Source organism: Dermacentor silvarum, chromosome 5 (genome assembly GCF_013339745.2).
Source record: "Dermacentor silvarum isolate Dsil-2018 chromosome 5, BIME_Dsil_1.4, whole genome shotgun sequence".
Taxonomy (NCBI): domain Eukaryota; kingdom Metazoa; phylum Arthropoda; class Arachnida; order Ixodida; family Ixodidae; genus Dermacentor; species Dermacentor silvarum.
The window spans coordinates 134,141,119-134,166,415 of NC_051158.1; the positions used below are offsets into that span (position 1 = coordinate 134,141,119).

At 44.7% G+C, this 25,297-nt stretch overlaps 1 protein-coding gene across 1 annotated transcript; it reads right to left on the bottom strand.

The window, feature by feature from the left end:
• Nucleotides 1-236: 236 nt before the first annotated feature.
• LOC119453766 (uncharacterized) lies at nt 237-23,253 on the bottom strand. Its single transcript, XM_037715818.2, has 5 exons — nt 23,053-23,253; nt 18,126-19,068; nt 13,277-14,204; nt 6,597-6,965; nt 237-800 (listed from the first exon to the last, which is right to left on the bottom strand). Exons 2-4 carry the CDS (start codon nt 18,992-18,994, stop codon nt 6,606-6,608), a joined length of 2,157 nt encoding a protein of 718 aa, XP_037571746.2. The 5' UTR covers nt 18,995-19,068; nt 23,053-23,253; the 3' UTR covers nt 237-800; nt 6,597-6,605.
• Nucleotides 23,254-25,297: the final 2,044 nt, after the last annotated feature.

Here is a 25,297-nt window from a genome sequence, read left to right on the forward strand (position 1 = left end):
AATTATTGCATGAAATGCCGTTGCAAGTCTGACCTCGTCTATCACTGAATGAAGCAAAATGACAAGTTTCTTCGACCAGCGGCCACCTACAGCACATCATTTACGCTCAGAAGCGACACATGGTGCATCATGTACTAGAAGCGTGGAGGTGCACGAGTACATATTTCACCTAACCTGTCGTCCACGAGTTGTAGATGTGACATTTTAAGTAGTTATTCTGTAGAAAATGTTGGGGGGGGGGGGGCAGATAAAAAAAAAAACTGTACTGCAAAACACACGGAACGAGATTCTATGAATGTACCACTTGCGTAGCTTCTGCAGTGTTGCCTGCTAAGTATGAAACTGAGTGTTGCGCACGAAAAGTATCCTGGTGGTGGAAGCGGCCTGATAACCGAACACACCATAGGTCTCGTAATTGTATAATGCCATTCTTAACAGCTTGCCTAATGTTAGCTGTGACACCCTGTAACTTCCCGGACACATTGGTTTCAGCATAACTGCTGAAACCACTGGTGTTATGCGCTTCTCTAGACACTTAGGCACTAGCTGCAATAGCCAGGCCCTGAGACAGTGCCAACTGTGAACAGCTATGCCCTCAAGTGGAGCCTGAAACACCCTGACCTCCGCGTGTGCAGACAGTGTGCAGAAGTGCTGTCACGACTTCCAGCTTCAGCGATGCGATGACATCATGTGAGATGTGCACAATCAGGTCCAATTATTTGAAAATGTGGCTTGGTTCCATCCACGCAACAGCGCCAGGTCCACTCGCCTCAGCTTTTGCTCCGCTCTACCACTGACAACTGCAAGAGGGAAATAATTCTCAAAAAAGCTGTGGAGAGAACATTAGCCAAACAAAAATGGTAGCAAGTCTTACGAATACACATAATTTCCTAATATCTAAACTCAAAGACCCCACCAGCAGCATAATTACATCTCTCTATAATACTTTTCTACTTTATGCTTAACTATTTACACTGGTTTACAAGCTTTATATGGCTAGCAGGGCAGATAACAGGTCTAGCTAACGCCTAATCAATGAAAGTAATCAACTCCTTGCACTACTGTTGAACCTGGTGCATACATGATGCAGCGTCAGTTTGCATGAACCAGTAAAGCACAATTCCTTAGACCCAAATAATCAGCACCCACTAAAACATTTGAAAGAAAAAAAAGGTGGGGAGCTTACAGTACACTCGAACGAGTGTACTGTAAGGAGACACTCTTGGTGTCTTTATATGCCAGTGTGTTCTGCCCTATTGTTTGACCTGATGATAGTCTATGTTACGTCTACTCATTATAGCTGATTCCCAAGACTCAAATCAGTCTCACATGCACCTGTGCAGCACCCTCTCAGCAAGTAAATAAAGGTAAATAATGAATAAAGTAAATTGAGCAGCCATTGATTATAGTGCATGCCACTAGGTACAACCCATACTTGTGAGGTGCCAAGGGTGATCAAAAAGTTTTACAACTTGGTTATAACCAAAAGTCAGACGCTGGTCTCCCTACATTCCAGCCCAACACTCAAAGAAACACAGCATGGCTCTCCTGTTAGGAGTTGATCCATCTCGATGCAGCTGGCCTGGCGCCATGGTATATGCTCTACGAACGTATTGATCACATCGCAAGCCACTAACATTGAGCGTGCCACAGAGTTTAACGTGCATAGCGACATTGCTAGTGTTTTCTTTAACATAAACTGTCCACACGTACCACTGGCACCGCAATTGATATGCTCCAACCTCGGTACCTGCAACGTTATTGCATACCCCACTCCAAAGAATGATTTTGAACATGCTGGTAGTTACGGCTCTGAGCGACGTGTGCACAATGATGCGGCTGCTAGTCCTGCTGTTACGTACGCTTGCTCGATGGCACAAACTGTCTATGTATCCCCGGCACTGCAATGAAAGTGTGCCATCTTCAGCTGTCCTTACTTGAGGAGCAGCCCAGTTCTACAAACACCTAAACTGTGTTGCATGCAAGAGAACGAAAAACCTGCACGGTGTCATGCACGCGCGCATGAGTTTTAATTCAGCTGCGTTCAATGCAAAGCAGAATATGTTAGTGAACGTCTCACTACACACGCACAAAAACACACATCACACCACACCTTCCTCAACGTTTATGCGCAGGATCTGACAGAGACGGTGAAAGGGCCTTAAACAGGCTAGTAACAAGAAGGCTGTCCACAGGCTCCCTCCGCCTAATAACGATGGTAGCTTAGTGCAAGTGGGGGACAGAGACAAACAAACAAGAAATAGATCATGATGAGCACTTCGTCCTTGCCTTTTTATGTTTCTGAGTGTGTGTGTTTGCGTTCGCCATGTTGAGGTAACTTACCACGTAAGAATGGACAACTAACTAGCCCAAGTCAGTCACTTACTTTATCTCCCATGATCTTAGCGCCATTTCTTCCGCTTAATGTCAACTAGAATATTGGCTATCCCCGTTTGTTCTCTGATCCACACCGCTCTCTTCCTGTCTCTTGACGTTAGGCATAACATTTTTTGTTCCATCGCTCTTTGTGCGGTCCTTAACTTGTTCTCGAGCTTCTTTGTTAACCTCCAAGTTTCGGCCGCATACGTTAGCACTGGTAGAATGCAATAACTGTACACTTTTCCTTTCAACAACAGTGGTAAGCTCCCAGTCAGGATTTGGTAATGCCTGTCGTATGGACTCCAACCCAATTTTATTCTTCTGTAAATTTCTTTCTCATGATCAGGGTCCCCTGTGAGTAACTGACCTAGATAAACCTACTCCTTTACTGACTCTAGAGGCTGGCTGGCGATCCTGAATTCTTGTTTCCTTGCCAGGCTATTGCACATTATTTTTGTCTTCTGCATATTAATCTTCAACCACACTCTTACACTTTCTATGGTAAGGTCCTCCATCATTTGCTGTAATTCGTCTCCACTGTTGCTGAATAGGACAATGTCATCTGCAAACCGAAGGTTGCTGAGATATTCGCCGTTGATCCTAACTCCTAAGCCTTCCCCGTCTAAGATCTTGAATACTTCTTCTAAGCATGCAGTGAATAGCATTGGAGAGATTTTATCTCCTTGCCTGACCCTTTTCCTGATAGGTAACTTCCTACATTTCTTGTGGAGAGCCAAGGTAGCTGTGGAATCCTTGTAGATATTTGCCAAGATATTCAGGTATGCCTCTTGTACTCCTTGATTACACAATGCTTCTATGACTGCTGATATCTCTACTGAATCAAATGCAGTTTCATAATCTATGAAAGCCATATAGGTTGATTGTACTCCGTAGATGATATGATCCATCGTAGAATATCCCTTCCCCAAGCCAGCCTGTTCTCTTGGTTGGTTGAAGTGTTGCCCTGATTCTATTGGAAATTATCTTGGTGAATATTTTATACAATACTGAAAGAAAGCTAATGGGTCTATAATTCTTCAATTCTTTAACGTCACCCTTCTTATGGATTAGTATAATGTTAGCATTCTTCCAGCTCTCTGGTACACTTGAAGTTGTGAGACATTGCGTATAAAGGGCCGCAAGCTTTTCAAGCATGATATTGTACCGAGCGGCGAGGTTGGGGCAAGCGGGACTGACGGCGCTGGGGCGATGGTGAGCGGCTGATCCGGTTTTCCCTAAGAGGACGTTCAGCACTTGAGGCCTCAGTACAGAACGACGGTGCATATGATGCACGGTCCGGGTGATTGTAAGGGTTTGGTCGATAGGACGTGGGCCAGCGACTGCGGCAATGGTGGGCGATGTGTCCAATCCTGGAGCATGAGAAGCAGATGGGCCGGTCATCAGGTGTGCGCCAATCGGCTGGATTTCGATAACGTGGCCTGAAGGTCATGTTCGGTCTTGCAGTAGCGACGACAGGGGAGACCGGGTGGGTAGCAGCATTACTGTTACAGCAGCACAGCTCCACCGCATGGTCACCTATGCAAGCCGCCTTCTGTCGCCATCGGGGCAAAATTACTCCATCACAGAATGCGAGTGCTTAGCTCTCATCTGGGCCATTGCAAAATTCCGACCGTACCTGTATGGCAGGCACTTCTCAGTCATTACAGACCACCATGCACTTTGTTGGCTTTCCTCGCTCAAGGACCCCACTGGTCACCTTGGCCGTTGGGCACTCCACTTGCAAGAGTACCTCATTTTCTGTGTTCTACAAATCCGGACGGCTTCACCAAGATGCCGACTGCTTGTCGCAATACCCGGTCGATGCCCCTGATACACTGGAAGATGAACCTGACACCTTCGTTCTGGCCATTACAGACTTCATCCACATAGCTGACGAACAGCGCTGCGACTCATCTTTGCGGCCTATTATAGACGGTCTCAACTCACCATACCCTGACCCTTCCCTACGGATATTTGTGCTCCACAACGACACCTTACACCGCTACAACGCCCGCCCTGACGGCGCTGAGCTCTTGCTTGTTGTTCCCGCGCATCTTCACTCTGCTGTTTAGCGCCAGCTTCACAATGCACCGACGGCCGGACACCTAGGCGTGTCACGCACGTATGATCGCATCTGTAGGCGCTTCTTTTGGCCTGGTCTCTACCGTTCTGTGTGACAGTACGTTGCGGCTTGTGACCTCTGCCAGAGACGCAAGACTGCTGCCCTACTGCCTGCTGGCAGCCTTCAGCCCCTCGATATCCCTGATGAACCATTTTTCCGGGTGGGACTCGATCTTCTAGGGCCTTTCCCCATGTCAACCACTGGCAATAGATGGATTGCAGTCGCTACTGACTACGCAACGCGGCAAGCTGTTACACGACCACTTCCCACCAGCTTTGCTACTGATGTAGCCGATTTCATTCTTCACGACGTCATCCTGCGCCACGGTGATCCTCGTCAGTTAATCACGAACCGCGGCCACTGCTTCCTGTCTAAAGTAGTCGACGATATTCTTCGTTCTTGCTCAACCAATAACAAGTTCACCACTGCATACCATCCACAGACAAACGGCCTTACTGAACGCCTCAACCGTACTCGCACTGATATGCTTGCTATGTACGTATCTGAGGACCACTGAGACTGGGACATTCACTTGCCTTTTCTAACCTTCGCCTACAACTCTTCTCATCACAACACAGCTGGCTACTCACCTTTTTATCTACTGTTTGGCTACGACCCACCATTGCCTATGGACACCATGTTTCATCCTCACGCAGGCACATCCTCTGCCTATGCTCGTGATGCTCTTGCCCGTGCTGACATCGCCCGCCAGGTTTCCCGCGATCGCTTGTCGGCTTCACAGGTCAATCAAAAATGCCTCTATGACCACCAACACTGGGAGGTGAACTTCCCTCCAGGATCGCTCGTCTTGCTGTGGTTCCCGTCACGTCGTGTTGGCCTATGCGAAAACTCTTCTCCCGTTATGCTGGCCCTTACCGTGTCGTACGCAAAGTCACTAATGTGACCTATGAAATCGCTCCGCTAAATCCTAAGTCAGCCTCTGCAACAATCGCAAGTGACATAGTCCATGTCTCGCGCCTTAAATCGTACCACTCTCGGCCGGGGCCCTAATTGCACCAGGACAGTGCTTCTGCCGGTGGCGGGCAATGTCATGAGCGGCAGTCCTGTGGTCGGTGCTTGGATGATGATGACGACGGCGGCGTGGCTCTCTGGTGTGCACGCGCTCTCCTGAACCATTGCTGTAGCGTTCTGCGCCTTACCTTGTAAATATATCCATTGTACATATAATCTCCCCATAACAATATCTTCTTCATCTTTGATTAAATTGACTGTTATTCCATCTTCTCCAGCAGCTTTTCCCCTGGTCATGTCTTGCAAGGCCCTTCTAACTTCATCGCTAGTTATAGGAGTATCTGTATCCTGTTCATCACTACTTCGAATGAAAGTAGCTTGGCTACTCTGGGTGCTGTACAGGTCAGTATAGATTATAGAACAGTAAAGGTCAGTATAGAAAAATAGAATTCTTCCGCTGCTTTTACTATGTCATCGAAATTGCTGATATTACCCTGCTTATCTTTCAGTGCATACATTTTGCTTTGTCCTATGCCAAGTTTTCTTCTCACTGATTTCATGCTGCGTCCATATTTTTCAGCTTCCTCAATCTTTCCTCGTGATAATTTCGAATATCCTTTACTTTTTTCTTGTTGATCAGTTTTGACAGTTCAGCGAATTCTATCTGATCTCTCGAGTTCGCCACTTTCATGTTTTTCCGTTTCTTTATGAGGTCCTTTGTTACTTGGGAGAGCTTACCTATTGGTTGCCTTGGTGCCTTACCTCCCACTTCAATTGCTGCTTCAGAGATCAACCTAGTTAAGGTTTTAATTAATTACCTCTACGTTGCCTTGATCTTCCTGTTCTGTTCTAAAGCTGCATATTTGTTTGCGAGCATCAGCCTGAATTGGTCTGCTTTTACCCTTACTGCGCCTAGGCTGGCCTGTTTTTTCCTTGCCTAATTTTATTCTTTCTGTCTTCAAATTGAGAGAAATCCTAGAGCTCGCTAACCCATGGTCACTGCACTTTACCCTACCTAAGCTGCATAATTCCTTCCATATATTCATTTTCACATTTCTCCAGAACAACCTCAGCGAAACAAGCTTCAATGAAATATGCAAGCTGTAGGAGTGTCTTCACTCACCACAAGTTCCTAGGCTTGCACAACGTCCGCTATCTTCAGGAAGCTGCGAATGTGAAGCCAGCAATCCACACTGAGGTGACAAAGCTGTGTTCCGGCACCGAGACTGTCGAGACACTGCACTTTTTCCCTCACCACTCCGGCCAGCCTCATGAACTCGTGTAGGCTGATGCGGCGGACACGCTGGAGTGCTCTCCTGATCATCATCTTGGCTTTGGTTTTAGAACCACCAGTGGCTTCTAGTACCAGTTCGAGGAAACGTGGGTGGGAGCGCATCACTTCGACGACTCGCGCCCCCGTGTCAGTTTCTCCCTCGCTTAGCACATACTTGACTGCGGCCTCGACGAGGGCGATGTTGTGTCTCATGATGTCCTGCAAATACAGATTGACCATTGGAAACCAAATTTGGAGAGAAAATACGCTGACAAGCATATGAAAGGCAAACTTAAGAACGTTTGTAAATTTATCTAGCTGATGAAAGGGAAAAAGGTATGCAAAGGGAGATAGAAATCACCAGTAGCTCAACCTGACAGTTCCAGGAAGAGTTAGTACTAACTCGCTATATCTTGCTCGCTGTCTGTTCTGGGAGGGTCAACTTCAGTCACTCGGTATGTGCCACAGGATATGTGATCTCCTGTTAATGCCAAAACATTATTTTTTTTTTTTCATTTCTCTTTTGCAAGGCATATTCGAGCCTGCGTCATATGTATATTTAGGGTCCTTTGTTTTCGAGTTTATTTGATGAAATTTGGGGGGTCCAAATTGGATGGTATTTTTAGATAGTAAAACCGAGAAGAAATGTTTCGTGTCAGGCAGAAAAACTGGGGACAAATCAGGGGTTCTTTTGTTTGGCAGGCCAATGTTGTGGATTTTTCTCGTAACTTTTACAGATAATTAACACAGGCAATAGTCTTCCTTTCAACACAGACATTCTATTTAAACAAGTGAAATCACTCACAGGAACATGTAATGGCCAATAGAGCTGCTCGCAAATCATGCGACAAACTCGCCTCCACAAATCCTCATTGTCAGGCATTATTAATGGATTTCAAACAAACCACATTAACAAAAACAACAGAGATGATCCTGACGATACGTTCTTCATTTCGCTCTCCCATCTTTTTTTTTTTACAAAAGAAAGTACAAAGGTAGAGCTTGCAGGCATGCTTTGCAGGTGTGGTGCTTTTCATTATAGCACAAGGCCTTATAATTGCTTACATACATTATCACGCGTATCGGAAGCATTTATGTGTCTATCTTAGACCTGTCGGGCTTTTAGTCCTTGTCTGTTGACATCCTGTTGTATTGTTTCTCAACAGAATTAACAGTATCCTGGACAGTTCTTGCAACAAAATTAATGGAATGCTAACTAGACAAATCAGCCCCCTTTCCTTGAAGGCAAGGTATTTTCGTAAACAATCCTCTCAGTGTCATAGCTACCATTCGCAATGTAAAGCAACTACAGCACTGCGTTAATTCGCTTCATAGTGCATTACTGCCCTTTACATGCACGTGACATGTGGTAAATGCAATGCATTCCGCCCCTGTTGCATTCTCGTAAATTCAGGTACTAAAAAAGCAACAAGCTTTGTTCACTTAGAGCCAGCAGGTGCTGAACATACAATATTTTCACAAGATCTCATAACAGAGGACAAAAAGAGTGTGAGTGACTATGGGGACAGGTGGTAGAGAAGAAAAACAAAGTTCGGCTGGCTGCCTTTGTACCGGTCCCGAAAAATGCCAACCGTTCTGATTTATCTCCCTGGCATATTTAAATAAATTTTTCGCGATTACCAATATTTTTATATATGCCTGATGTCGCTGAAGTGTTGGCAAAAACAATGCGTATGCCATGCTCGTATATTAATGATATTGATAATGATATATCCATGACCACTTGCTCGCAAAAGGTGGGCAGCGTTCGTTAGTTTTGCAACACCTTCACTTGTTCTTTCCAAAGGACAAACTGACTAGAAATCGGGTTTCACCTGATTTTCATAAATTCCGCTTGGGGTGCAAAAATCTGGAAATATTAGGTTTTACCCAAAAACGAAGAACCCCATGCATATTCAGGCAATCTTGTCTGAATATACATTGAGACACAGGCCACGCATGACCTTTATGACAGCACCACTATGTGGCGCAACAAGTCCAGAGGGAAGCGCAAGAGAGGAGCCCAACTACAGTGCAGGCGTCATACATGATGTGCTTCAGCGGTGTCGATATAGCGTGTCACTACCTTGCTTCAATGCTAATTGCATTAACGTTGACATTCATAGCGAGATAGATTCTGCTGGAATTTTTTTCCCCCCTTGCATATAGCCCACAGATAAGCTTCAGGGCACGGCATTAGCCAATCATAGCATGTCAGCCAACATAAACAGCTGGTGGTGCAAACGTGCTGTCCAGGCCCAGTATTCTTCCCAGCTGCAGCATCGGCGGAGGCACTGAGATGTAATCTTTGGAAATCGGTGACTTCGAAGTTTGAATCCTCATGGGGCAGTGCAAATTTCTTATTTATTTATAAAATTTGCTCGGAGCCATTGCGGATTCCTTTGATTGACAGTGGAGATCAAAACAACTAGGGGAGCATGCCCATAGCATATATTGCTGTAAATATGTAAAAAAAAGTGGCGGGGGGTGCGGTGATGGTATCCAACTCATTGTTGCAGGACCAGCTCAGTGCCTTCCTTGGGAGTTAAAGTACAGACGGAGGCAGAATGCAGCTCTATTAAAGAACATAAAGGGGGGGGGGGGGGGGGGTCATACACTGGTAATCTTGTTTTCTTGGTATGGTTGATGGAAAGGAGAAACTTCCAAGTCATCGAAGTGAATATTTTCGTGGCATCTTCGATAAAGATCCCATCTGCATACTGTCTGGCAACATACGCTAAGGCAATGGTAACTATTAGTGAGTGTTAGCTCATCTGTATACATATTACACTTCATGGAAAGCTGGGTTACTGGAGATATTTATGTGAAATTCAGATGTTCAGTGAAATCTTGTTTTCACAATGCCTTGACCACAATGTGCCACTGTTGCCTGATCACAATCTCGCATGACATGAAAATGTACCAACATATTTAACTGATGTCACAGTCAGTGGTTTACGTTTAAGTTAATATGGTGCTGATGGGCATGAGCTTCACAGTTAAGCATAAGTAGTTCAGGTAGCTAAAATAAAACATGAGAAGGAGATCTTGATGATGCAGCCACAGATGGCTGAGTGTTCCACAGTGAAGCTTTCCATCCAGTCAGCATTGGACAGAGGTAATCAGAGCTGGAGAATGTTAGAGCCCTCCCGGTTCCTGTTTTACTGACGCAACCCATAGCTGTTGCTGCAATAGGTGTATGGTTTTTTTGGACGAGTTGGTATTCCTTGTCATCCTTCCTTTGTATTAGGTCTTCTTTTGCACTGCTCGCCACAGAACTGGATGTAGTTGGTGAGATGGGAGTATAGAAATTACTGCTTGCCCATGACAGTGTGAGGCCTCCATTCTCATGAGCTTTCCGTCGCATTCATTAATTGAGACAGAAATCATACCAACACACCAAAAGCGCTCGTGCCGTCGCTCTGCAGTCCCGGATGTGACACTGCATGCAAGACCTGCGTGCCGAGTTTTGGAGGTGACATGATCTGCCACAGCTACGTGGGCAAGCATCCAAGGATGAGCTGAGAAGGCTGGTGCCTTGATGCACGCTGTCTCCCGACGCACCCAGTGTAGAATACCCTATGATTTTATTATTATTAATAATATTATTATTGTTACAAAAGATGTTTTTTTACAGAGTGAAACGACGTACGGGAGGAAGGCACAGGGAAGGGCCAGCCGGCGCGGAGTACAGCCGAGCTCATGCGCCCCACTCTACTTCTTTCTCTGGCTCAGACGCGCAGTGCTGCGACATTTTCCCCGGGGTGCAGAAGAAGCTCCCTGAGTGCGCTAAAGTGACCTGTCGTGGTACTGCTTAAGTCTGGCCACGTGAACAACTTGCGTCATGCGTGAATGCCGATTTCTTGCCGTCACTTTGGCAATAATATAGTTCACATCACTCAAGCGAGTGAGTATAACGAATGGTCCCGAGTACAACCCCTTTTGCGAACAGGTGTCCGCAACCATAGTCATCAGGGGTAAAGTTGACGGGGATATGCCGAGCATCGTAGCAAGTCTTGCGGTGGCCTTGTGAGGACAGCGTCCTAAGATGCGCCAGTCGACGAGCTTCTTCAGCACGACACAGAGTTTGGGCAATTGAAGGATCTTCTTGACACGATAAAGGTAGAATAGTGTCCAGAAAGCTCTGGGGAGTGCGTGTGTACAGCAGAAAGAATGGCTCATATCCAGTAACTTCATGGTTGGCAATATTGTACGCGTACATTACAAAAGATAAGACGGCGTCCAAATTTTTGTGGTCAGCGGTGACATACATTGACAGCATGTTGGTAAGGGTTCCATTCGTTCGCTCCGTGAGACATGAGCATCGTCAACAACTTTAAGGTGTGTGAGCTCTTCTTTAACCACTGGCCGTATCACAGATATGTCGTCATGGGCTGGGATTGACACACTTGCAATAGTGGTGACATTGTCTAAGCATCCGAACTTTGGTACAATCCTCATTTTCAGTGCTTCAAATGCACGGCAATGTTTCCTCAAATCAGCTGGAGTACTAAGGTCTTCTTTCGTTATAAGAAAATTATAAACATCTTCAGCGATTCCCTTAAGGAGATGCCCTACTTTGTCTTCGTCAGACATGGTGGTGCTGACGAATCCACATAGTTTCAAGACAGCCTCAATGTAGGTTGCACAAGTTTCGCCAAGTAACTGAGCTCGACGGGAAAGCGTCTGCTCAGCCTTCTTTTTCTTGGAGATCTGGTCCCCAAAGCACTTTGTAAATTTTTCTACAAAATCGTCCCAGCTTGTTAGCACGTTCTCGTGGCTTTCAAACCAGAGGAGCGAAATTCCGGCAAGAAAGAAAACCACGTTATCGAGCTGCTTCGCAGTGCTCCAGTGGCTGTAGCGACTCCCTCTTTTGTAGTGCTTCAGCCAGTCATTGACGTCTTCGGTCGCCTTCCCCGAAAAGGTGGGCGGCTCTCGCAGCGGTGTTCAGTAGCCAGCCTGCCCTGTTTCGACTGCTGTCTGGGTCGATGCCAGCGGGGTCGTCAATTCCTTCTCCGGAATTGGCCATGTCCGCTGCCTGTGGTGGTAACCCAGCCAAGCGTCTACTCCGTCGCAGAGTCGGTAGAGCTGGATCGTCCAGGGTGTACCCAGCACCTCTACCAAAGATGTTACGAAAAATGTTTATTTACAGAGTGAAACAATGTACGGGAGAAAGCCACAGGGAAGGGCCAGCCGGTGCGGAGTACAGCTGAGCTCATGCGCCCCACTCTACTTCTTCTCGGGCTCAGACGCGCAGTGCTGCGACATTATTGTTGTTGGTGGTGTCGTTACTATTTGGATATTATTATTATTATTTTAGTGACGAATACGAACGCCAGCAAAAGACGTGAAAGAAGACTGTTGCTGGTGCTCTTACGCACTCTGCTTGGCCGTTGATCGGATTGCTTTCATGTCCCTTGATCCCAGTGATAAATCATGCCTAGACCTAAATGAGTGCTTGCACTATTAAGGCGAAAGCCTTATATGTCTCATCGTTCAGTCAACCTTCAAAGTCCTTAAGTGAAAACACGCCGACGACACGGAAGGTACAAAAACTATCATCATCAATGGCCCATACCCCTGTAAGCAAGCAAGATGGATGATAGAGATGGATGATAAAGCAAATTAAGATGGATGATAAAGCACACTAAGAGAATTAAGGGGAATGACTAAGCTAATTAAGTGAATACCTGAGATGGTTAAAGCCAATAGAATTAGGATTGATGACTAGGCAATTTCAGAGGATGAATAAGTAAATTAGACTAATCAAATTAAGAGGATGAGTAAGCCAATTAAGTGGATGAGTAAGTGAATTAAGAGGATGACTAAGCAAACTAGGAGGGATGACTAAGCGAAGTACACAAAGCAAATTAAGGACGATGACTAGGTGAAGAGGATGAGTAAGCGAATTAAGAGATATGACTAGGCGAATTAAGGACACAGACGGACACGGCATGTGTCCGTCTTTAATGCATCAAAACTTGGGCTTTTTTTATCCCTAAGTCATCTTAGGGATAACATAAGAGACCCTGTGAATTTTTATTTGCTCAGTTTCAGAGGCACCACACAGTGAGAAATGGTAAAGAAAGTAGCCGCATGGAATGTTCACTTTGGAATAAGCATGTGACTCCCTACTGCCAGCGTTCATCAAGACGGTGTTTTTAATGCGGGTGCTCATGGTCATTGAGTGAACCTGCACACATGTGCTTTGACTGCGTCACACCAAGTGTTCTTAGAAAGGGAATATGTTTAGTGCAATATATACCGCTTCATAAAATTGGGAGACTAGTTTTCACTGTCCATCACTGTTTATCACTCTCCTATCACTGTCCATCTTCATCTTTAGGTCAGAACAGTGGTTTTTGCTACTGGGCTTCAATCTCGTTATATGACACCCCTCAACTTTTTGTTCATCCACCGTTGATAGAGCGCCATATCTCTCTATGAAGGGAGTCCTACACGTGCACGACCTCCAATAGCATTGCATTTTAATTTTGCATGAGACAGCAGGAAAACAGAAACAGTCATACCTGCATAGTCGCCAGAACGATGTTCGTGTACACGGGCACTGTATTCAACCGCTCAGCTGCATGCCAGGTACAGCTGCCACCATTGACGTCACCAGAGATGCAGGCTGGATTTAGATAGAAGTCAGTGAGGTATCGACTCTTGCGGGCACCATCCGCGAGTAGGTTCAAGTCGTTGCTGGACAGTAGCGCTCCCCGAAGGCTTAGTCTGGCAAGATTTGTGTTAGAGGCAAGCGACGACACGAGCTTTGCCTCGACGTCTCGACGCTCCTCTTCCGCAACTTCAGTCCAACGAGAACCCAGGTCTATGTCAACATCTGTGAGAGCAGACGGGCCTCGCAGGCACGCTGCCAAGGCAGAGAAGGCAGTGCGATCAAAGCGGTCACAGTTCACCCGAAGTGACGTAATGTGAAGGCAATGACTTATGACTTTCAATGCCCAGCGGACTGGCAGTAGGTTGCCTTCTTTGCAGACTAGGTGGCTTACTCCGATGGTTGCAGTGGTGATTTCCGGGCAATACAAAATGACTTTTATATTTTCTTGATCTATGTAAAGATCCTTGATGGTGACTCGATCGACGAGGTTGCAATACCAAATCGTTCCACAGATATAGTTTATTCTCTGCCCGTGGTCAATGGTATTAACTGTTACTGAACTAAGGATACTGTTGTCTGCGACTGCGTAGAAAAATGCGTGACACTCCACTTCACTGAAGCCCCGCAGGTCGATGCAGAGCTCGCTCAGCACAAACTCTGAGCTCTGCAGGGCTGCAAGCCAGGGTTGCATGCATTGTGCAGAATTGGGATCTATGTACGCAGTGTGGTAGCTAGCGCATGATCTGCAGTAGTTGTAGACCGTCGAAGGCAGTCTGAGGCGACGCAAGGTCTTGCTAGTTGTGGCCATTCTGGCGAAGAGGGCGACTGTACGTACTCTGCAAAAAAAAAATTTTTTTAATTGCTAAAGATACATTTGTGTCTATTCTCTGTGTTCTGTGTTTCCAATGTACAATTCCGGAAATTGACACCATCGGTAGTGTTTACTACTTCTGCCTTACAGCTGGCCAGGTTAAATAATTAGGAATGTACATGCATGGAAGGAAAAAAGCGTGCTGCTTTGCAACATTTAATTCCAGTAGTGTACTGCTATAGAGACTGCAGTATGCATGTAACGCCAGCGAGTCCTGTCAATTAAAGTTCTAGCATCGTGGTGACATGCCAATTTAAAGCTAGATTATGTGCGAACGGTGCAAGTAACAAGTTAGCGTCACGTGACAACCTCAGGGCCTGGTCACGAAAACACAAAGGAAACATTCATGAGAAACAGGTCCTGGAAATAGGCAAACGGTAATTTCTAGCTGCGTGCAGAGAGCATAGGAAGGGATACAGCGGAGAGCAGGCAGCGAGGGCGTCACTAAGCGCTTCCATGAACCCAACAACCCCTCGAAAGACCCAGCTTTCCCTAGTGCGGCATCAGACAAGGTTGGCTTCTCGCCAAGACAAGCTGTTTGATGTCATGCTCCTTCTTTGTCTTTTTCCTTCCTGCGCAGGAACACATAACACAGCTCCTAAAGCCCCTTGATGTTGGAAAGTAGCGGCACTCTTTGATCTATGCTGCAACACCCTCGCCGGCACTGTCAACCTCTTCTTTTTCTCCCCCCCTTTCACAGAGCCAGTGCATCCGCCACACTGAATGGCTGCGGCGCACGATACTACCCTGTCAGGTGACCCTGACGTGAGAAAAAGGGCGCAAAACTTGCTTTTGCGCGTTTTTATTTCCTCCCACGCACCATGTGCTTGCCAAGCAGTGGTCGCCCTGCCGCTCCGAACGTGCCGTTTCCTAGTTTTTTCATTTTTCTGTAAGAATCTGAGCTTCGTTCTCCATGGAAATGCCTTGCTGCTGCGCGTTTCAATGCAGCAGCAGGTAAGAGAAAGGGCTAGCATTATTTTCTATTTCCCGAGGAGAACAGAATGTCGTTCGCCGAAAGCAGTGGCTCCACAACATCGGGAGAAAAGATTTCGCACCTTCTAAGCACGTTGTTCTTTGCGAGGTGAATCTTACAGCTTTCCTTATATTTGTAGGTGAAGTTGCATGGATATTTTAAAGCTCTTTGCATAGCCGGGCTCTTCGTTCAGTTCAATAGAGAGCACCTATAACTGTACATATAGGCTTTTTTTTTACAAGCGAGTCCCTTAACTTTTTTTGTTGACTCTTCCTGCAGTGACAAAGCTTTTTTGTGTTCTCACGCGTGCGTTAGTTTTCAAATGTATGTAATTTATAAGTTAATGCCTGTAACTCCTATTTTGTAATTGTGTGCGTGTGTGCATGTGTCTGTGTGTGCGTGTGTGAGTATGTGTGTGTGCGTGTCTGTGTGTGTGCGCGCCAAGGAGAAATACTTCGTAGTTAATGTGGTACTTTTTTTCTAACCACCCATCGGTCCAGTCCGCAACCTTCGGCGCCGCCTAGATCATTCTGTAGTTCAGTGCCGTCAGATATGAAATACTGGTAGCAATTTTCATCATGCCAAAATGCGTGAATAAGTTAAATTATAGGGTTTTACGTGCCAAAACCATGATTTCATTACGAGGCACACCGTAGTGGGGGATTCCGGAAATTTGGACCACCTGGGGTTCTTTAACGTGCACCTAAATGTAAGTACATGAGTGTTTTTACATTTTTCCCCCATCAAAATGCGACCGCCGTGGCCGGGATTCGATCCTGCGACCTCGTGCTCAGCAGCCCAACACCATAACCACTGCACAACCACAGCGGGTCACAGCGCAAATAAGTATTATTTTGTTGAATTAAATTAAACAATTATCTTTTTTCCTGCATATAGGCATATGAACTTGAGTTGGTTAAGTGAAAGTATAAAAAATAAGTCAATTAACAACCGCTCAATGATATCTTGGCAGCCGCCGCGAAGTAAAAAGCCATATGCACGGAGGCGAAGTTACGTATCTGGCATGTATTATTCGCGCATGCTCATAAAATACAAGCCACGCGCTTCTGATAATCTCCCTCAATTCTGATAAACTTGACATCTTGAAGTCTGCAACTTAATTATCAAGTGCCATTGTCTTAGAAGTTTCCGTGTGAGCAATCAGCTTTTTTTTTTTTTTGTTATTTTGAGACTTAGGGTACTCCCAGAGGTGATGGAATGCAATTTCTCGTCATTTCATAATGATGGAATACAGGCTCATGTGTAAAGTTCTATGTTGGCTGTTTCGCAAACACAGCACGTATTTTGCACAGTGGCATTGGTACAAAGGCTTTTGGCCCTTTGTTACCTTCTCTGAGCCTTTTAAGAGCCAGGATTATGAACCAAATTCTCATTTATTCTCTACACTGCTTTTATATGCGCCCAATACACCTCCACGTTACGGACAACCCAAGTGACGACGTAGAAGCAAACAGCTCAGCCACCTGCTTGGTACTCAATTTTTCGGAGCGCTTCCACTTGTATTTGTCAAAGCGTCCTAAAAAAAAAAAGTCATGAATGTTTCACAAGGGTTAAATAACCATACAACGCTTCAAAAGGCCGAATAAACAAGCGCGCGTATTGATGCTAATGCGGCTGCAGCGAGCCAAAGGATGATTCAGCGTGCCGTGCGCACCGCGCTGGCCCGGGGAGGGGAGAAATCTGAGGTGAATTGAGGAGGAAAGTGCGCGCGGTGGAGAGTGTCGCTACTTTCAAGATCAAGGGGCTTTAACGGCTCCGGCCAGCCAGCGCCACCTGGTGGCGTTGGCATCCCATGGTCCACAGTCTTTTATTTGCTTCTGAAGATTTACATATGTGTCCTTTACAGAAATGTTGTCCTTTGACATTTTCGGACGCTTTGTGCCAAATAAGACTTACGTTCTAAAAGTTTGCAAAATTATTCTTTTGCTGCAAAATAGGGTGACAACAGCTGTTCTCATACTCCTCCCACTGGGAGCTTAGAAAGAAGCCAAATGCATCAAATATACATTATTACAACAAAGTAAACTTTGGCATAGAGAAACACAGATGGGCAGCTGTGAGAACGTGAGATAAATGCTCACTGAGCACTCCTGGACACTTTGGCTGGGTGCACTTTTTTGGCATAAGCAACTTTAATAGCGCTACAATTACTACAGGCCATACTCATAACCAGCTGTTTTGCATCGCCAAAGAGTTGGTTACAATAAGTGGACTGCATATCAAATTTGCAAATTATGAATGCAAAAAATAGTATCGCTTCTTGATTCTTAAAACCAGATACGATAGTTGTCAGTTAGGTGCTTCAGTGTGCGGAGACCCAAAGTACCATACACTAGTACGTTCCTGTAAAGGCCCCCAGCACATTTTTTTTTTTTTTCGGTCTCGACAAGGCGTGGCTCTTACATGTGGGGCAAGCCTTGTTGGTCCAATTTTTTCAGCCACACCTAATCTTTGTGATACTTTCTAGCAAAAGAGCGAATATTAGTGTTTTATTAACACATTCGTTTGGTCATGCATGCACGCTATGCATCTGGCACCCATCTAGTCCTCACCACTTCGATTGTCGCAGCTGCTCAGGTTCGGTTTGATATTTCACTCGTGTATACGATCTTCCTCCATGCCATCCATGGCTATAGCTACACCTGAGAGTTCGAAACATTTCACAACAATGTGAAAAATGTTTTATTGAGGTGCAAGCTTTTTTTTTTTCATCTCTTTCTAATTTTGGCCTGCCAAGTCAGGGGTGTGACTATTACATTAGTGCAGCCCTTACTCGAGTTTATACAGTAGATGCCAAAATAATGTTTGAAAATCATCCTAACACATACTGAAATCAGCGCAGTTGCAGCATAACATTCATAATATAACTATACATAACCAAAATATACATACAAGTTTTCGCAGCACAGAAGAATGTCCACATTTAGTTCCTCCAGTGACGTCATCTTGCACATGGCTTCAACCAGTGTCGCCAGACTAACATAGGTGTAGAATTCAGCCATAGACTTCAGGGTAAGTTTCCGCAGTGTGGAGTCTTTCTTCCCAAGGTACTGGGCGAATAGTTCACTGTGGTCATCGAACACACAGCATCCTACAGTGAGATCAGTAATGGTGTTGTTCTGTATCAGCGTGCCGGTGAATCGGCTTGCCTCTTCGAAGGACATTTGAAGGTCTGTCACGTTGAGCGTTGTCAGACGATGCACATATAAGTTGAGCGAATTCTCACGAATGTGTGTAGTACGCCAATTCCACTCTCTATCGCAGTGGTAAGCTTTGAAGGCCAGTTCATCGAGCTGGAAGAACGAGTTGATCACCTTGGTCAGGAAAGCTGCATCCTTTGTTCTATCTACTGTACAGACAGTGAGGCTTTTAAGAGAGCGACAATTTTTCAACACCACAAGCAGAGAACGGCTTTGCCTCGCGTTGCTGTTCAGTTCCAATGCTGTGATGCAATGGTGTTTGGAGAGTAGATATTTGACGAGCTTCAGTGCACGCCTCTTGCGCAAGTCCTTGCATGAGCTAAAGACGTGCCCGCAACTGCTTGCTCGGACGACTCCAATGCAGACATCACCACTGTGTTTCCCTAGGCTATCCTCACGCAGCTCGAGGCCAGCATCTAAAAGGATCTCGTTGAAATCATGACAACGCTCCAGCAGCTGACATCTGGTACTACTGTCCTTTGTGCAAGGAATGCACATACGAGAGGTGCGCCATCCCTTGTAACCTCTGCGATTGATGGATGCCAGCAGCGCCTTCGACATGATTCACCAGCGTGGCGAGTGGCAAAAGCAGTGCTGGTGCATAGAGGATGTCCTTCCCGTGTCTCGCTCGAAAACTGCATCACAAAATAAATGTCGTACAACAGTTAACACAAAAGCCATTCCGAGTGAATTGGAACAAATGCAACTTCCCCAAGCCCTGTTAATCCAGCCTTGTATTATATTAATGCAAAGAGATGCATTAGAATGGAAAAAAACTGTCATCCACCCAGTTGACATCTGCAAGGACTGTCTGACACTGCAGGCTATCCTGCTCGTGACGACTATCTCATACCACTGTTATTTCCTGCATGTTCATGGTATTATGATGGCCACCATATTTACATGTGCGTACCAAACTTTATGGATGGTATATTTTCTATGGATTTTACCGTATAACCTCGAGTAAGGGCCGCACCCACGTCTGGGCCACACCCCCAACTTGGCAACACAAAATGTGGGAAAAGAATCCAACCAAGGAACAATTGCATTCAGTGAGATGGTGCCACGCGTGTGCATCGGCGAATTTCCGCGAATAGCGTACTTCAGCGCATTGCTACTAGATGGCGAGAGCTTTGCTTTGTACTCCGACATCTGTGGCGCGACCACGTCCTCCTCCTCCTCCTCCGTGATCCCCAGTGGAAGTGCGCTAGTCACCGGCCCCATCTTTTCTTTGTGCAGTTAGTTTTGTAGCCAGCTCAGCCAGCTACAACGAAGAGGAAGCGTTTCATTGCGTATGACGCTTCATTTAAGCTCAAGGTTGTGCCGTACATCGAGGAGAACGGCAAGCAAGCAGCCAGCTGAAACTTCAGCGTCGATGACAACTGCGAACGCTGGTCGCTGAAGCAGAAAGAGGAGCTCACCGCAGCGAACAAATTGAGGAAGGCGCTCCATGAGAAAGCGTGCAAGTTCCCTGAATTCGTACTCAAAAAAATAAGACCAAATGGCCCGGTGCCGTGTAAGGTCTGCACCTAATTGAAATTGCGAAAAAAAGTGCAGCCCTTATGCAATTCTACATGGTATCGAAGTATATATAACACATGCACAAAGTACGCTGTTGTGCCCAGTTGTGCCATGATCACCCATTGCAGCAACCATCATGAAGATCTAAGCACCGTTTCCACACAGGCAACTTGAGGCCGCAGGCTATCCTGTTCCTAGCAGCAAAGTAATACCACTCTTACTTATCGAAGACACCCCCCCTGTTAGCTTTTTCTCTTTTTCACTGATCGTACAGTCTCGTGATCCCCTATGTAGCATGCCTACAACTATTGCTTCAGTTACAAATGCTGCACAAGGACGTGAAGGCATAGGAAACATTTCTGAATCAATAAAGGAACTGCTCATAGCTATCACTAAATTGCAAGAGGAACTATCAATATAGGGCAATTTAAAGCACTCAAGCAAGAGCTTGAAGGCCTCAGAAACAGTGTGTCAGTCAGGATCGATCCTTTTGACGAACTACAAGCAAAATCACTTTGCGCCACCCCTGCCCTTGAATTCAAAGAAATAAACAAAAGCGGTCTATTACTTTACCATAAAGACGACTTAAGCTTTCCTGAATAGCCATGAGATAAGAGCCATTCCTCGAATATAAGGCAAATATCAGTTTTCCATCGTTATTAGCGATGTGGTTAAGGCTCGCACAAAAGGTGAAATTGCTGGTAAAGACTACCGTGCACCGTTTTTTCATGGGTATCTGCAAGTTTTTGATTTCTAGTTTCAATGCGAAAAATACATATGGAGGAAACATAGCTGCGATTTATGAACACTTGGCCTAAAAGATTTTGCATGGGAATTTCCTGAAGCAGTTAGATGCTGCAATAAGCAACCCAACATCACAGCAACTAGACCTGGCATGATACGTTCAGTACATATCCAATTACGCAAACATGTGGTGGGTGAGGCGATAACACTTTGGCTCAGGCTAGCTGGTGCAATTTGCAAGTAAATAAGCTGCGCAGGACACAAGAAAAAGGGACACACAAGGGACACATAAAATAGGACAGGCACTAACCTCCAACTACATGTGCCACAGAAAATAGTTATAACAAAATATGGTATAAATTTGGAACGAAATGTCACTGCACATCAATGCGAGTTATTTTAGAAATGATCATGACCATATAACAAGAATATACGTTAGCAAACTATACAATGTTAGGCAATGTAAATAAACACAATAGTACATGTTCCAAAAAAGGTTGCTCTATTGTAATACCAATGTTAGCAGTCTACTTTGCTTCAATTTACATTTATTGTGAACAGAAGCATAGCCATATTTTTCTCAAGATCAAGTGATATTTACTTCCTGTTGAGGACACGCAGTACACCAACACATAAGAACTAGGGGTGGGCAAATATTCAGTTTTGAATACGAATCGAATATTACACACTAATTATTCGTATCAAAAAGGAATTATGCAGTATTTTCAAATACCTCAAACTAATAAGATATTTCGCAGTACAACCAATGTTAATGTCTGGTTACTGCTTTTCATCTGCTAAACAAAGTATCCAAAATTATTTATTAGAAGTGAAACAGCTGCAAAAGTATTCAATGCAAAGCAGAAACAAAATGAATAATGGAAGTTTTGTTTTCGATTTCACAGCACAAGTCTGCATATGATGTGTTTTGCTTGTAGCCTGTCAAATGACAGGCTACAAGCAAAACACATCATATGCATCATATGCATCAAACACATCATCAGTGTGTTTGGAAGTCTCGACAAGTTTCACTTTCATCTTTTATGCTAAGGCCAGAGGTGTTTTCCTTGCACCTGGTCCTTCCATATGTGTTAAAAGCACAAAAATCCTTCAGCAGCTTGTCTTCTTTTCCTTCTACCACAACTTATATTTTCTTGGCTACCATTCATTTAGTGTTTTTGTCCATTTTATAAGAAGGGCCATGCATTCTTGGAAAGTTTGTTTGAAACAAGGCTCTAATGCTTTTGACAGCATATTTGTGCAGTTTTTTTAAAGACAATTAGTAATCTTGTGTTCAAAACCGATTATTTTTACCATATAGCTTTTCTTTTTTTTTTTTTTCAGCTAGTCAGTACTGGCGTGGTGCTTAGTTATGCTTAAATAAATATTCATGCTGAATAGACGTATATGCTCTCCAGTTGACTATTAGATATTAGATATTATGTACTTATTATTGTTATTCGGCTAGTATAAAAAATTGTATTCGCCCACCCCTAATAAAATTTGCACTTGCTAATTATTAGCCTCGACAGAATGAGTGAATAATCAAAGAAGCAAGAAAATGCATGAAATATTTTGCACATGACAACAGCATGACACACTAAAAGCTCCGTGAAACTCCCCAACCAAGCCCAGCGAGCCGCTCAAGCCAGTGGGGCCCTGGACTAGGGGCTCCACCCACATTTTCCTTCTATTTTTTTGCCTCTCCCCATTAAAGTTTACTCTCTCTCTCCCCAACTTTTGACATGCCTCTGACGGTCTAACGTCTTAATTACCATGACATATCAGGGTACGTTGGTTTAATCAGCAAATTATGGCAACTCTTACGGACATTTTTATCTTTTTTTTTTTTTTTTTCAGAAGGGAACAGCTGGCCCGATAAAAATTTGTTTGCACAGCGGTTGAACCATTACATATGCTTTCGCATGCTTTTTAAAGCCAAGATCTTGGTAACTTTCTCGCCACATTGCAGGCACTGGCTGCTGTTAAAACCGCTTGCGCTGATTGAGCAAAATCGATCAAATCATTCAACGCGCCGTGCACTACTCACGCGGAAGTGATCGTCGAAAGTGATCGCCCGAGAGTACCGCCCTTGCTCGTGAACGTGAAGCCGTAGTTGGCGCAGTGATGAGACAGCAGTGAAATGGGATCCTGTCGTTTACAAGGTTCGAGAAAGTACATTTTAAAAAGTACTTTCGGTAGTTCAGTTCGGCGTGTAATGTGCGCGATAGGCTGGTTTTTGTCGGATATATGCGGCATTGGAGCGCCTCAATTTACGTTGAGCGAGAACTTCTTAACGCGTCTTAATAACGAAACTAAACACCGCAGAACGCAGCAGTGTTCGGTTTACTCACATTTAGATGAAGACGACAGCTACGCACAACGCTCGCTGCGGCTTGTACGCTTCAGGCGTTTCACTGCTTGCAGAAAAGCATAAAGCAGATTTGATCTGCCATTAACCGCGTAACGCGAGCGCGAAATACCATGAGAAACTGCGTTTCATAATTGAATGAGTGTAAATAACCGCCATGTTATTTTCTTTTTAAAGAAAAAAAAAAAAAAAAAGCTGCCAGCGTTGCCAACTAAAATTTTGAAAAACACCATGCACGGTGGCCCAAAAAACTTCGTGGCCTTTGATTTGACTGTGCGCACAAAATTTAGCTCTGTGCGTGCAATTTGCATGGACTCTTAATTGCGAAAAACAAAAGTAAGCAAATGGCAAATAACACCAAATTAGACTGCAAGAACGGCTCTGACACGACTTTCTCAGGAGGAGGATATTTTAGGTTCTGCCAGATCGCCAGCAAATCTTATTTTAAACCTTCGATTCCAGTCCTTCAAACAAGTCACCATAACCACAGCGATATCTTAAAATGCAAGTTTTTAATTGCATGGAAATAAACACTTGCAAGTGCTTCAGAGAGAGAGAGAAAGGTAAAGGAAAGACAGGGAGGTTAACCAGAGGTTATCTCCGGTTGGCTACCCTGTACCGGGGAGGGGTAAAGGGACGCGAAAGGAGAGGGAGAGAAAAATAAGTAAAAATAAAGAATAAGTAAGTGCTTCAAATTATCAACACATTCTGCAATCAAAATTTAGGTGTAGTGGGTTCCATGGTAATTCTTTAGGCAATTATGAGATATTGATGCGAACTTGCATCATAGACAAAGCTTGAAAACGTCTTTTGATGCCACGCTTCCATTTCATGTGCACGCTCAGTTCAGTATTGGTCAATGCATGCTTGAACTTTCTTTGCATTCATATTGTACAATCTGGGGAGCAAACACTATTCACCATCCAGAAATGGTGCCTGTTCTCTTGAACGCAGTGACAGGAAATTGCAATGCTTCAAGTTTCAGTGTCAGGTTCTGTTGTTTCCTCTTTACGACAAGCCAGCATAACACATGTCCAGCTCTGTTTACTACACTATTCAAAACATTGCAGGCACAGACAAGCGTGAAAGAGAGAGGCTTTGCATGTGATGCTTAACATTTAATAGTCACCTACACTTCGCATGATTTCCCTTGACCTTGCCCAGTTGCCCACATATGCCATTGATCGATATATCATTTAAATATACAGTAGACTCCACTTAAATGGAGCTCGAAAGGACAGGAAAATTGTTTAGTTTATCCGAAGTTTCAGTTAAGCAAAGCTAGGACACAAAAACCACTAACAATCGTTTTATTCTAAGAGCGTCCGAGGTTGTGTTGGTTGTGTTCACGCTTGACAGAATTCCCAATAATTCTCCGCAGTTCTTGCGCTTGAAATAGCACTGCAGACCTTCAACTGCATCTCTTGCCGCCTGGTCCAGAAGAGTAACGCACACTGGATCAGTAATTTTTAGGCCTTCGGCACGAACTTCACCAATATCTTCAACTGTCTCCTCAAAGCAGGTAATGGGGGCATCATCTAGGGCCTCTTATTCTTGGCGCTCTGAACTAAGCAGTAGTGGCAACCAGACTGGCAAGGGCCTACCAACCGTTGCTTTGTTCCTCCTCTGGAATCATTACTTGCCAGGTAAAGTCTTCAAAAAACACTGCTCCCTGATGGACTGGATTTTCTTCACCATTTGTAGCACCCTCATTTGGCAAGTTTGTTGAACTTTTCCTGTTCCATTTGCTGATGAGGTAGATTGCTGATGAGGTAGAGTTTTGGTTAAAGTTCTGTTTAACCCAAGTTTGTTTCGTTTATCTGGCATTCACTGTATTATTTAAATATAAATATTTAAAACCCTCTCGAGTGCTGCTGCTGTTTGCAACATATGAACACAAAGTTCACATGCTCCGCCAAATGATAGCACCAGCAAACAGCTTATATAAACTTTGTGTGTTGACCGACAAAGTAGTGCAAATGCACCTCTGTTCTGTGTAACAATAAAAAAAAATTCCTACGCAAAACCTGAACAAATATCGGATCATAGGTATTCCTAAAGCACACTGACCTCTCAATGGAAAAGCACATTGTATTCCAACAGATTCTTTCACTTGATTTTCTTTGATTTAGCCATTTGATATGTGCCACTGGGTGTGTGCCCATTCCTGGCCAGACTTGCAGAATGGGTATGTATTTAGATATGTACCGCAATATCTCAAGAGATGC

What these genes read in the sequence shown, in the direction of transcription:
- LOC119453766 (XM_037715818.2), bottom strand. Translation starts at nt 18,994, where the DNA reads ATGTCGAAGGCGCTGCTGGCATCCATCAATCGCAGAGGTTACAAGGGA. An exon ending in CTTCTGTGCTGCGAAAACTT is followed by an intron (nt 14,205 to 18,125) that starts GTATGTATATTT and finishes TTTTTTTTGCAG; the next exon opens with AGTACGTACAGTCGCCCTCT. An exon ending in TCGTTCTGGCGACTATGCAG is followed by an intron (nt 6,966 to 13,276) that starts GTATGACTGTTT and finishes CTGTATTTGCAG; the next exon opens with GACATCATGAGACACAACAT.